This window comes from Lates calcarifer, linkage group LG21 (genome assembly GCF_001640805.2).
Source record: "Lates calcarifer isolate ASB-BC8 linkage group LG21, TLL_Latcal_v3, whole genome shotgun sequence".
Classification (NCBI taxonomy): Eukaryota; Metazoa; Chordata; class Actinopteri; family Centropomidae; genus Lates; species Lates calcarifer.
The window spans coordinates 5815109-5828317 of NC_066853.1; the positions used below are offsets into that span (position 1 = coordinate 5815109).

The window sequence follows — 13209 nt, forward strand, 5'->3', positions numbered from 1 at the left end:
GCGCTGAAAAAGCGACGACAAAGAAACAAAAATCCATTTCGAAGCCTTATTTTATCATCCCGGCCAGAGGGGAAAATCCATTTTGGGGACACACCATATTATATCACAGCACCTCGATGTGGTTAAATGTATTCATACCTGCAAATCCTCACTTCCCCAATTTTTTTGTTTTGTGAATTCAGCTTTTCTTGACCCTTTGATACGAAAGCAGCCAACCGTGGGCTTGATTTCGTTTCAGTGTGTGAGCAATCCCCATCTTGTCGCCCTGATGTGTTTTCTTATAGATATGTTTCCATTTTCTCCCTCTCCTTCTTCGACTCTCTCTCTTTTTCTCCCCCTGTTTTCGTACACACCCAGTCAGCCATAATCCCTCCCTGTAGAAGGGACTCTGGCCAATAAGTGAATGCAATAAACTGTATCAATTTTCTGCTATTGATTATAGATACACTATATGAGCACACAAATATGCGTGCACGGTTGACAGCCGCATGCATGAGTGCAGTGGTGCACATATGCACTCACACAAACACACATCTGTGCAAGAAAACGCAGACAAGACACACAACCAAATCTGTGGTGTTTGAATACAGTATTTGAATGGATGGAATGGGGCTGCCGACTATTTGAATGGAAAATTTGTTTCACTTTTTTTTTTCGTGTGTGCATTTGTGAACTACTTTTGCATTTCCTGGAAATTGTGACCTCTGTGGAATGTGTCTCAACAACAACACTGCATTTTTATTTTTTATTTTCTCATCACTAACATAAACAATGCACACTAATAGTGTTAATTTTCTACTTACAAACTACATTTAAAGGTAAATAACATAAAGTTGTGTTGAGATTTGGATGTAGAGATGCTGGAAACATTCTGACAGAGCCATAAATACAACCGAATATTTAACATTATCTATGTTTAAAGTGAAAACATGGATTACTGACTCTTAAATATGGGTATAAATTGACATGTTTTAACACATTATATTCATTTAGGCCACTTTGAACTTGAAAAATATGATCACTGTGGGGGGAGGGGGAAGGGATTAATCCAAATGTCCATTATATCAAATACGTCACTTATTACTAAGGGCCACAGTGGAACAAGGTTGTGACAGAGTAAGTATCATTAGGCACCAAATAAAAACAGAAACAAATCACATTCATTGGATGCAAATTAAAAAATAATGACAACTTGAAACTGTAAAATCACATTTAAACCAATATCAATCAAACCAATTAATTAAATAGAGGTCCAAACAAACAGAATTTATCCGTGTTATTTCATCTGGCTCAGGATGTATGTCTGAAGGCCAGAGATGTGTCTAATGCTTTGCAGGAGAGCTTGAAGGATTTAAAACGCAATTCATGCCTCGCCCGTCTCTCTCCCTCTATCAAGGGTGTCAGCCTTTTGACAACCATATAAAATCCATTTCATGTGGGTCACAGGTGACCTCCATCCTCCCTCTCCAGTCACTTAGCTGTCTACCAGTCATTTGCCTTCTGCAATAGGTAATGAGCGTTAATAAAAAAAGATGAGCCGGTGAAAACTTACCATTCAAGATGCTCTGGGAAAAGATAAAAGCCAATATCCACATGCCCTGCTCCGTTCAATCCCCCCCAAGCTATGCTTTCTCTTCTTCCTCCGACCGGTGCCTCCCTGGGTTTCTCTTCTGTGCGCTTGGGGTAAGGTTAAACATTTGCCACTGTCTTGAAGCAAACCGGTCCAAGTCTCTACTTTTAATATCTCCTTCCTACTTTTTTCGTTACACTGATTTTTTTTTCTTAGCCCCCTCTTTGCGCTTGGAACATAAATGAGCCTCTGTGATTGTCTTGGGGAGAGCTGTGCTCAGACTCTCCTCCTCTGCTCCGCGTCTTGCTGCTTCTCCCTGTTATTCAAAAGGATGCTGAAGGGGTGAAGCCCAGGTGTGTGTGATGCTGAGTCAGAGCCGGGTACGAGCGGATCCTGAAACAAAAATGAATGCCCAAAGTGGCTAAACTAAATCTAAAAAAAAATTAAAAATGTCAGAAGCTCCGATTTCCTAAATAAAAGACTGACTGACGGATCATCCTTGCGGGAGAAAAAATTAAAATTTTAGAAAATTAAAAGAACTAAAAGAGCAAAGAAGCAAACGGGGGAGAGGGTGGTAGAATAAGAATGAAAAACAGGTTTTTTTCTGAGACTCCAAAGTCAGATCATCTTCATCGCCTCTGTGCGTCCAGCAAGAGGCGAGCAAGCGCATCTTCCCCGCTGCCGCTCTCTAATCGCACCACACTGACTCTCTGAGCATTGCACAGAATAACCCTCTCCCCTGCCCCTGCAGACGCTTTAATTCCTCATTGCCTTAAAGGAGCAGAGGCGGCTACCGGTCGGTCCTGAGGGCAAGGTACTAGTGGAGGTGAGGAGTCTGAGAGCACGCAGCGAAGTGGGGGCATTTGCATTAAGGAAATGAGCTGCACCTGACGCACCGAAGCACCTAGGATAACATTTTTACGCACGGAGATGCACCGGCTCAAACAGAAAGCTCTGTCTGCCGGCGTGCAGGTGCACTCAGTTTACAGCATTATGTACCAGATCTGACTTGAATTAAGCCAATAGGGTATAATAGGGTAGTAATTGAAACCTACAAGGACATCCAATGACGCGCATATTACTTATTACAGTAAGTGCACGAATGAGGAAGAAACTGTGTTTAACTGAATAACACTTTTTAATTAATTGATGTGGTTTAATAACTGTATTAAAAGAAAATAGAAAGAAAAAGCAACATTTTGTCAGTGGTTGCAGAAAATAGAGGGTTAAACTGAAGCATCCCCCACCCCACCCCACACTCACATACACACTCCATACCGCCTCCCTCAACCCCATAATGCACCCACCACCAGCACCACCACCACCCCTCCATTTTAATGCTTGCCTTGAAGTCAAGGGTGTAGCTGTAGCTAGGCTGAGGAAGCCTGTGGGCCTGTCCACAGAGCCGGGTTACACTGAATGTGATATAACCAGCAGGGCAGTCTGCATCTCATTCTCTATCCCACATGACAGAATATACTGAAAGTGAAATCCTGTTTATTCACCCCAGGATACTCATTTTCTCTCCTTATATCAGGACTGAGGAGAGTTTCTTCACCATTATGAATGTATACAAAGGATAATAAATATAAAACACTGAACTAATGCATTTAATATAAATAGTTGTAGCTGTATATGTTTGTCAAAGAGAGTTAATTAGTCTATTATATTTGTGTTACTGAAAGAAAGATGGAGGTATGGTTCTGTCGTATGCAGAGATGTTTTGATCGGCCCACTTTCCTGTTGCCCAGTTTTTGTCCACTGTGTGTTTGTCTTCAGTATCTGTCCACTTGTCTGCCTGTCTCTCCCACAGTGGTCACTCCAGTGCAGCAGACGAACATGAACACTGCTCTGCATTTGCTTAGGTCTGTACCAGAACACACTGTTCTAGCTTTTCCTTAAAATGGTACAACTCTCCTTTTATTTATTTTTTTCCTACTTCTGTTTGATTTATTCAGCAATGGCCCAAATGAAATAGTTCTTTCATTACTGCTGTCCTCTTTTTGAACTATTGTCACACCAAAATGTATGTTTAATTGAGTAAGAGGATCATTTGACTTACTCCCTCCCCCCCTAAGCTGTAAGATAAACCCAAACAAGTTGAAGTAGCGCTGGGGAGAAAACATGGGTGAATCAGGGCAGTGGGTCAGAGATCCTGCCTGTCATTTAGAGTGGATTAGGAGCACTGTGGTGGTGTTTCAGCTCTGGATTCTTGGCATGGACGAGCAAGTAAGTTCATTAGCAGCAGACAGTGAGATATGATCATTTAAGAGGGAGGAAGCAGCACCAGCTCGCCTGTCTAATTCATCAGACCTTTGTTTGTCCTCACAAGATGCAACACTCAACACTGTTCTCAACACTGCTCACACTCTTATTATTATTATTATTATTATTAAGGTTATATGCTGTACATTTACATTATGAAGGTGTCTGCTTCTACAGGGGAACATGAAAGTAAAGTGCCTTGTTCAAGGGCACCTGTGTATTTTTAATTTACTTCCTCTGTAAAGTTCAAGGACTACATGTGTGTTTGATGCCAAAGACAAAGCCTAATCATGCCATAGACCAGCACTACATGCGGTCTTCCTTGTTTCAACCTTCAGCAATGTTAAATGGTAGAAGATTTTTTTCTCCTGTCACTGAAGGTGACATTAGCAGCCTGCAAAGACAAACAAAACCCAAAGAGCGAGGAGGAAAAAAAAGATCCGACTGTGGGTTCAAGGGATTGGAAGAGGGGATCCATGGAATTAGAGGGTGCCATCTGACATTTTAGGGGAGATGAAGCATTGGTATAATCTAGCTCAGCAAACAGGATTTTATGAGGAGCTGAAATTAAAAATTTTGAAAAAAGAAAATGGAATAAATAAAGAAATGCAAATCAAAAGGTTATATTTGTTTGCATGGGTTGAGAGGAAACTAATGCTGACACAGATGAAACAACCAAGCCCGGTGTCATTTAAGCAGAGAAGAGGAGCAATGACTCTTTTCACCCCCAGAACATAGGCTGGGTGGACGTTTGCAGGGAGGGTGTGTGTATTCAGTGTACAGTATATACACACTCACGCCACTGCACACACACACACACACACACACACACACACACTCCAAACATGGGAGTTGCCCAGTATAAGCACAGTTACACAACGTGTGTTTGACAGCAAACAAACACAGAGTAACATCAACACTGTTCAGATGACCTTACAATGACCAGATGACAGCAGGTGTGTGTGATCATTTCTACCATATTCAACTGAGCAAAGTAGTGATATTATAGGTTGAGAAAAACAATATAATCCAGCCTCAGTAAGTACAGTGCTTTATGTATGACTCATGTTTGATCTCTACAATATAGTGTCGAATATTTCGTTGGTGAGGGTTAATTGCCCTTCCACCTTAAAACCTGTAATTAAAAAATAATTGCCTCCTTCTCTGTATTCAGAAATATCTATGAAGGAAGCTTTTAATACCACAAGCACTAAGGTACAATCTGATACTTGTAGGGGGGATGCCAGAGACAACAACAGAAAAAAACAACACATTCATACAGCAGCTCAATATCAGCGAGAGCTCAGTTGTAATTTCGGTGCCATACAAAGATCACATTCAGCTGAGCGTGGCGATACATACAGATCAGATGTTTCTGTTGGTGGCACACAGGCTCTTCCATCCTTATGGAAAACAGGTGCTAGTGTTTATCACTTACACCACACAGACAGCTGTACAATTGAACAGGCTACTTGCGACATGAAAGACAATACCTTGATTTTCACTCTGAAGACAAGAGCTGCGACCTTGTGACCAAATGGGCTGATGTATTCGGTGGTTACCCCTGAGAGATTATATTCAGGCATGTAGAGGAGGCACATGTGTTTATCTCCTTATAGGGATAATGTAAATTATTTGCTATTACATACTGAAGTCAAAGCTGAAGCTCCTAATGTTTTTAAATCAAGTTATGAAGTGAAATATTATGGTACAACCCATTTTATTTAAAGCATGTCAACTGATGACAATAGCTCATACATGAGACATTCATACATGTATTTAAGATACATAACATGATATAAACATAGAGCTACATCATTCAGCATCTCTACAGTCGGTTTTTGAATATGAGCAGAGAGGATTTTTGGTGGGTTGATGTTTACTGTGTGGGTAAGGGGGGAGGAAAAGGGTGTAGTTCATTTAAGCCCCCCAGCATGTTGCCTAAACAGTGGTAAGCGAATGTGACAATGAGGCCCACGGGCTGCTGCAGACAGTCTTGGCCTTGCTGTGTGGCCATGCATGAGTGTCTGTGTCTGTGTGCGGGTGTGTGCTTGCATGTGCCACCATGTCTGTGTGTGGATACGAGGAAGGAAGTGGAGCACACATATGAGACAACTCGCGAACACTGCTCACCCAAGGTCGTGACTCCTCAGACTGTAATACTCACACTGGCATGGGATCTGTGCTCAGTGCTATTTATTTTACGGCCAACTTCATCATGGATGATAAAATAGGATTGAAAGATATTAATCAAAGTAGAGGTAGCAGTTCCACCAGTGGAAGTTATATTATTTCAATTTATTAGCAATATAAGAACTACAATGTGTGCTGTCTGCATCTGTGTAAAAGTTATTGATGTCTGTAGGTCAATATATACTATAGCATATTCATGAATCATAGAATAAGTCATGATCTTATTAATTTATTTCTTTTGGAATTTATGGTAAAGCAAAGGGGAAAAGAGATGTAGACAGATGGAAGCAGGTGAGTTAAAGAAGGATTTCAAAGCAGCGGAGTGGTGGATTGTGCAAAAGATGCTAAAAGTCATTATGAGGTAAAATCGTATACTAAGCCGTGGTAGAGATTTTTGTGTTTTTGCAGTGTCACTATCCAATATGACGAACTGCAACCCAGTAATCAGTGTTTCAGTTTTCTATCTGGCATTAGTACCGTATCTTACTGTATTAACTTAACATAAATTTTTAATCATAATGGGCAAACAGAAATTCCCTTACAATGTTTCTTGGCATTAAAAGTGCTATATGTAATTTTTTGCTATCACTACATAGTGAACGTTAGCATTAACAGCTGTTTACTCACCAGTCTAGAAGAAATGTTGTGAATTCAACATCAAACTTCATTCCTTTACTCAACAAGAGCTGTCTCCAACTGTGGAAAGCAACACCAATGTTAACTCTTGTTTTGCTTCTATTTCTATCACCTCTGCTTCTACAGAAGTTAACAGGTTAACCAGCTAGCCCCGTCCCATCCTGTCCTGTAAAATCACTTTGCAATATTGAGCCAATGTGGCATCCAGTCTGCCCTCAGTCCAACATGAGAGGGTGAAGAAGTAGCATATTCTAAGTCTAACCTTGTCTTGTAAATGCAAACAATTGCTATTCTAATGTTGGCTATGTAGCAATAGCAAAAAGTTACATATACATATACAAACTTACATTTTAACAGAAATAAAATTGTGTAAAAGACTGCTACTACGCCATCTCCACCATATGCTCTATCATGAGCTGTCTGGCTAATGAACTGAGATCAGATAGGTAACAATACACAGTGTGCTTCAGTGGTCATGGTGATAACATCATAAGTTAAATCACATCAGGTGCTTCTTGTGATTTATTGAATCATATTGCAATAATTCTCTGGTCAAGTCTGCATGTAATCCCTCTAATAACGACTGTCAATCCAAAATATTAATAATGATAGGAAGATGGAGCACATTCTCTTTCAGTAATGTCTCCTCTTCCACCTTCTTCTCTTCAGGGCACTCACATCACACACCACACATGTTCATACACACAGAGTATCCCCCCTCCCACCCCTCCCTGTCCCTCTGGCCGACCCTGTCCCTGGCGTGTGTGCAGACAGGCCGAGTAATCCCTCAGGATGGGGCCTCTTGTTTTGACAACTCCTGTGAAGCCCAGTGTCTCTTACAACAAAACACAGACTGGCCTATCATCAGCAAAATGTCAGCCCTCTGCTCACTCCTTCGTCACCCAGAGGAGGATCAGGTTGCCTTTACACTATGCGACCCATTAACTCAGAATAGAAACATTCTCATCACCGGTATAATGATCCCCTTTGTTTTCCAAAGACAATGACATTGATAAGAGACAAGCCGCACTTGTGGCTCCTGATAGAAGTGTGTATAAGGTTACATGTTGCCAGGGCCAGAGTGATGTGGCTCCTACACAGCGTTCAGAGTGGTGTCCTCTTACCCTCTACTGGTCCCCATGGGATGAAAAGACACCTGCAGGTCAATCAGCATCAGGACACATGCACACTCTTTAAATTAAGACTTACTATGACTTGGGAACCTGCCAACTGTGTCAAAGACATTGGGGTTTAAGAAGATGACATGTTAAAGGAACTAATGATAAAATACTAAAGTGGAGTTGGGTTTCTGTGGGGGTCAATGCAAAGAGCAAAGGGCAAATGGTTAGTGAGTTGATTACCCTCTGTTGAAGGCCACCCACATCAAATATGTAGGCTACTCAAGGCACTATTGGATGGCTTTTCTAAAATATTTTTATGCTTTTTAATTTGATGTCATATTTTGCAAAAGTTGGAAGATAGGATAGAAAAAGTTAGATAAAAAATCAATACACTCTCATATATGTAAAATGAAGCTACCACCAGTAGTTGGTTAGCTTAGCTTAGCCTAGCTTTGCTTTGAAATACGCTCATTTTCCAAAGTTGATGCTAAGCTAGGCTAACTAGCTGCTGGTGTCAGTATTCATCTAACTAATTTCAGCAAGAAAGTGAATAAGCATATTTTCACAAACTATCAGACTGTTCTTTTATTTTCTTTCTCTAAATGATTAGTTCTAGTTTAGATCCTAACCCAAATTACTATCAACAGATGTGACCAGATTTCAGAGATAAGACATTCCTGTAATACAGACCCACATCTCCTGAATACTGTATTTTAACCTATAAGACTTCTGCAGAATGGACCACAGCACATGCACTACAGTAACCTTTTCCCATCTCCCTCTCAATTCATGATACCAACACCCCAGCCAGCTACAGCAACCCCAGCCAGTTTCCCATTGGTTAGCCCCAAGGCACAGAGGAGCATATCTGTAGCCAACCTTGACGTGCTAAACTAGGACGCTGAAGGGGACAGAAATGGGAGGAGAGAGGAGGAGAGGCAGGGGAGCGAGCAAAAGGAGGAGAGAGAGAGAGAGAGAGAGGTGGGGAAAAAAACGTAATGAAAGGCTGCTGGAGGAGTGGCAGAAATAAGGAAGTGAGGATGGAGAGCTGAGAGGGTGATGGAAAAGAGGGGATAGAGAAAGGAGCAGTGGAGAGGGAAGGGAGTGAAGGTGGAGAGTGTAAGTAAAGGAAGGGAGAGAATAGGGTGGGTTTTGGTGATTTGTACTCCAGCTGCATATGCGCCTGGTCTCCATCTCCTCCATTCTCTGCTTGAAAACTGGAAAAATCAATACACCCACAGTCTAGTGTATCCCCACATGAACTGGATCATTAAAAATATATAATCAAACACCCCACCATCATTTTTCATCACTATTACCATCATCACATATCTGAACGGGCGCAGATATCAGTATATCACCAACATGGCTGTAACAATGTAATAACCCAATCAATGGCCTTCTAATTATTTCAGTGCCTCAGTTAATCGTCCAGTTGAAGCAGTCTTTCAGCCTTGACTCTCAGAGTGGCACACGGAGACAGGCTGCTTGTTAACAAATGCACACAGCAGAACCGAAGCAGGGCTGTTGTAATAAGAATATCTGACTTCTCAGCTTCACAACTCAATCCAACTCAGGGTCGCAGTGTTGCCTAGTAACGATGGCACACTACTGACCTTATCTATGTGGTCATAAAAATGTATGAAGAAGCCCCCCTCCCCTCCTCGCCTCCTAGCCTCCTCCATGCCTGCCTTCGTTCAGTCCTTCCTACAACCACACTACCACCCTCACAGCCCTTATCTCCCCCTCCCTGAGTAACATCTACCCAGGGGGCAAGCACCCTCCATGCTCTCCTACCCCTGCCAGGGCAGCACTGTGGTGGGTGTTATCTGCCTGTGAGCTCCCCTCTCTTTTGTTATGGAGGGGTGCAGGTGGGGGGGCTGGGAAACATGTGCACACTTGAACCTTTTGCAAAAACACAATGCGCTTGTGTGCACTGTGCACGCACACAGAGCATAACAGATACAGCGCTGGTGGGCGGGTAGTGGGAGGCTGGAAGGATGCAGATTGCATGCTATGAAACTGATAGATAGCTGTAAGAACAGAGGGACACAGTCAAGCGCAAAGGAGACTCAATACCACACCGCAAGGTGAGTCGGTGCACAAGCCTTTGTGAGAATATTACTTCAGAGTGGAATTTCTGCTCTGCCTGCCGTGGGAGAAAAGAGATGTGGCAGAGTGTGAGAAAATATGCTTGTTTAAATGAGAAAAACAACCAATATACAGTAGGCCTCCCTCTGCAGTGAGTTTCACATATATGGGTGTGTTTGTGAAAGTGATTTGCTTGTGAGAGATGAGATGTATCTGATCTCTATCCACTCATGACTCCTAACAGCCAGGTTCAGCTTTCCTAATTAGCTATCACCTTGGAGATGCCCATCCTAATGAGGAAACAAACTCCAGGTGTTGCACCTGATATAACCTTTGGGAGTCACAGGGGGAGTGTGACACATACTGTATACACACAAACACCTGCTCCATCTGTCTGCTCTACAGTTAACACCATCAGACCATAATATGCCAAGAAGCTCACAGCTAATTCAAAGCAAAAATCTCATTTATTCCCTTCTGGATTGGATACGCAGAACCAGTTCAGTTCTGTGTATAAAAATGTGTTGCTTAAATGTATTTTTCCTTATGTTTTCAGAAAAACTCATTTCAATACCCAAGTAAACATCTACTGTATATGATGTTTCAAGTATCACAAACTGGAGAAACAATCCTTAACTGGAACTGGAAGGTCTCACCTGCAGGAGATATATTATTCGGTCTTGGACTGAATAATTATAAGAACCACTTCATTAGACTGAGCAGCACTCTAACTACACTGACAAAAAGCATCTCAATAATGAGGATGGCCACAGCACAGCCTGCTGCCTCTCTCCTGCCCACTACTACAGCAGCATCTGCTCCGTGGCACCCAACGCATCAGGTGGGATCAGTGGTATTTGAACAAACACAGAAGGCATATGTGTGTGTGTGTGTGTGTGTGTGTGTGTGTGGTGTGTGTGTGTGTGTGCAAGTGTTAGAGTAACTAGGGAGACTGGTGAGGGTATGAGTGGTGCCTTGAGGCAGGGAGCAGAATGGGTGGCAGGGTCCCTGACTCCCACCGTGGCCTGTTTACATGCTGGCCTCTGTGACTCATCTACATGTCACTAATGCTTTTCCTATGAATGAACAAACAGACACAGATACACTGCAGAGAGCCAACACTACCACCACAGGGGGAAGAGTAAGTGTGAATAGCCTGTGAGACTAGCATGAGCCATCCTTAGTCATACTCCCGCCTGTCTGAGCAGTGAGAGTTGCCATACAGTTACAAGTAATTGATCTAAAAAAAACAAAATAAATCAAAACCAGCTGTCTTTTATATGGCTGGAAACATACAGTGTGGTACCAGTGAATGAGCAGTGATGTACCCACGCACCTGTTGTCTGGCTCGTCCCTCTCATCTTATCCAGGCTCTCCTCATTTGGGCTGCTCTCCTGCAGTAGCAGCTGTGAATATGTACACCTTGTTAGGGGGTTGACAGATCTGGCAGAGGGAGAGACAGGGAAGTAGCTTGTTATAAAGAACAGGCTAGCTATATGTCAATCCCTGCTATGCCGGGAGGAAAACTGACAAAGAATAAACAAGAGATCTACTTTAAGATACAAAAATCATCTTTTCATCTCAGTCTAAATCAAGTGTAGTGAGCGAAAAGCTAATTGACACCAGCCACTCTGCCAATAAAACAGCATGGTAGACTGCATATCAAAATGAGATTTGCCTCAGAAACATGTGGCCAGCCCAATCATTATGACCTGCCCCTCTGTAATCCCCATTTGCCGCTCATCCAGCTCTGTCATGCCTGCGCTGTAATTACACTGCATCCGATATCACAGGGAAATGCTAACAGATTCAGCAAATCTATGATCAGCATTATAGACTTACAGTGGTTGGGCTGTCTGTGGGGCTGCTTATCAGAGCCCTGTGTGACACTAAAGAAAACGGTTAAAGGCTGGGGTCACTAAACTATATCAAGACAGCATTACACACTGTTTATTTCAATAGTCAACTTGGCAGTTATTTGATGGAATTTAAGAAACCCATTTCTAAATATAATGTTGTATACTGTCCAGTAAATTGTAAACTACAGATGTACTGGGAATAAATATAGTGAGCTGTAATACATGTGATTAAAATCAATTTTCAAGTACTTTTTATATTCTTTTCTCTCTATCAAAGTTTATTCTTTTTTCTCCCAGGTGTCCAGATTTAATTGTTTTCCTGCTGATTGTAGATTATATGATGTGCCCTTTAAAAGAGAACTCACTCGCTCAGTCACATGCTTAATGTGGAAATTTGATTTTCTGTGTTTTATATCATAGTGAATTAAATATTGTTGAGTTTTGTCAGTCAGACAAAATAAGGCATTTAAAGATGTCACCTTGGGTTCTGGGAAAACGGTGACGTACGTTTTATAGACTGAATGATTAAGCCGTGAATAAATGAAAATCGACAGATCAATAATGAAAATCATCATTAGCTGCAGCCCTAGTCAGCAGGTCTGTCAGTCTGTTCATTGTAAACAGAATTATCCAAAAATGATCAAGATATGAGCTGACTTTTTCATTGCTGCTGGAGTTTTTCCAGCCACATTTTGGGGAATAAAAAAAAATTGGCACGTTTAACTTTTATGATTAAATCAGGGCAAGCCATTGTGTTAATTAATTAATGTGCTGTTCTTATTTCTTTATCAAAACAAATACAGATATTGCATCATGTAGTAGAAGCTCACTAAGCAGCTTCAAAATCAACTCACACTGCTGGTGTTAATTTACATAAACCAGCCTGTATAATCCACAAATATAACAAGTGACCACAAAGCAGAAATCCTAAGGATCTGGAGCATGTATCTGTGATGTAGGTGGAGATGTGTGAGTGTTGTTAAGGCGAAGGAGGAGTGGGTGCGTATGAGATAACACGAAGCGCTCTCCCCCCTCTATCTCATCAGCTGTAATGATCAGAGCTGTGAGGATTAAGTACCAATGTCCCAGTAAAGGAGCTTTGCACTGCCAAATGTAGGACCACTGGCTCTCCCTAAGCTGCCTAATTTGCTCACACACAGATGATGCTACAGCGCCCTCAGATTGGATTAAAGGTACAGGAATGGTGTAGAGTGCCTTGTTGTGGCTAACAGCGGAACTGCATGGAACCATGAGAATGCACTGAATCAGGAGATATAGCACAAGCACATTATTAAAATATAACCAACACAAATGCTGATGAAGTACATTAAAGTCACGCAGGGGCAATGATGATTTCATTCACACTTCTTGGGCAACTGCAAAAACAACAACCTTTTCTTTGATGAAAATTGATTATAAAAACTAACTGAAATCTGTGACTAAGTTAACTTCTAAAAGGCTGATACATTAACTT

General features: G+C 41.8%; 1 protein-coding gene across 2 annotated transcripts in view; it reads right to left on the reverse strand.

Annotated features, from left to right (window-relative positions):
- dscamb (Down syndrome cell adhesion molecule b) overlaps positions 1 to 2398 on the reverse strand; it is a 113465-nt gene extending 111067 nt beyond the window's left edge. The window contains exon 1 of one of the 2 annotated variants that reach the window (XM_018662102.2): positions 1553 to 2398. In XM_018662102.2, the coding sequence (XP_018517618.1) occupies positions 1553 to 1595 (43 nt within the window). In that variant the 5' untranslated portion in view covers positions 1596 to 2398. The remainder of the gene's footprint in view (positions 1 to 1552) is intronic. The other variant, XM_018662103.2, reaches the window with a different exon arrangement.
- Between the last annotated feature and the right edge of the window lie 10811 nt (positions 2399 to 13209).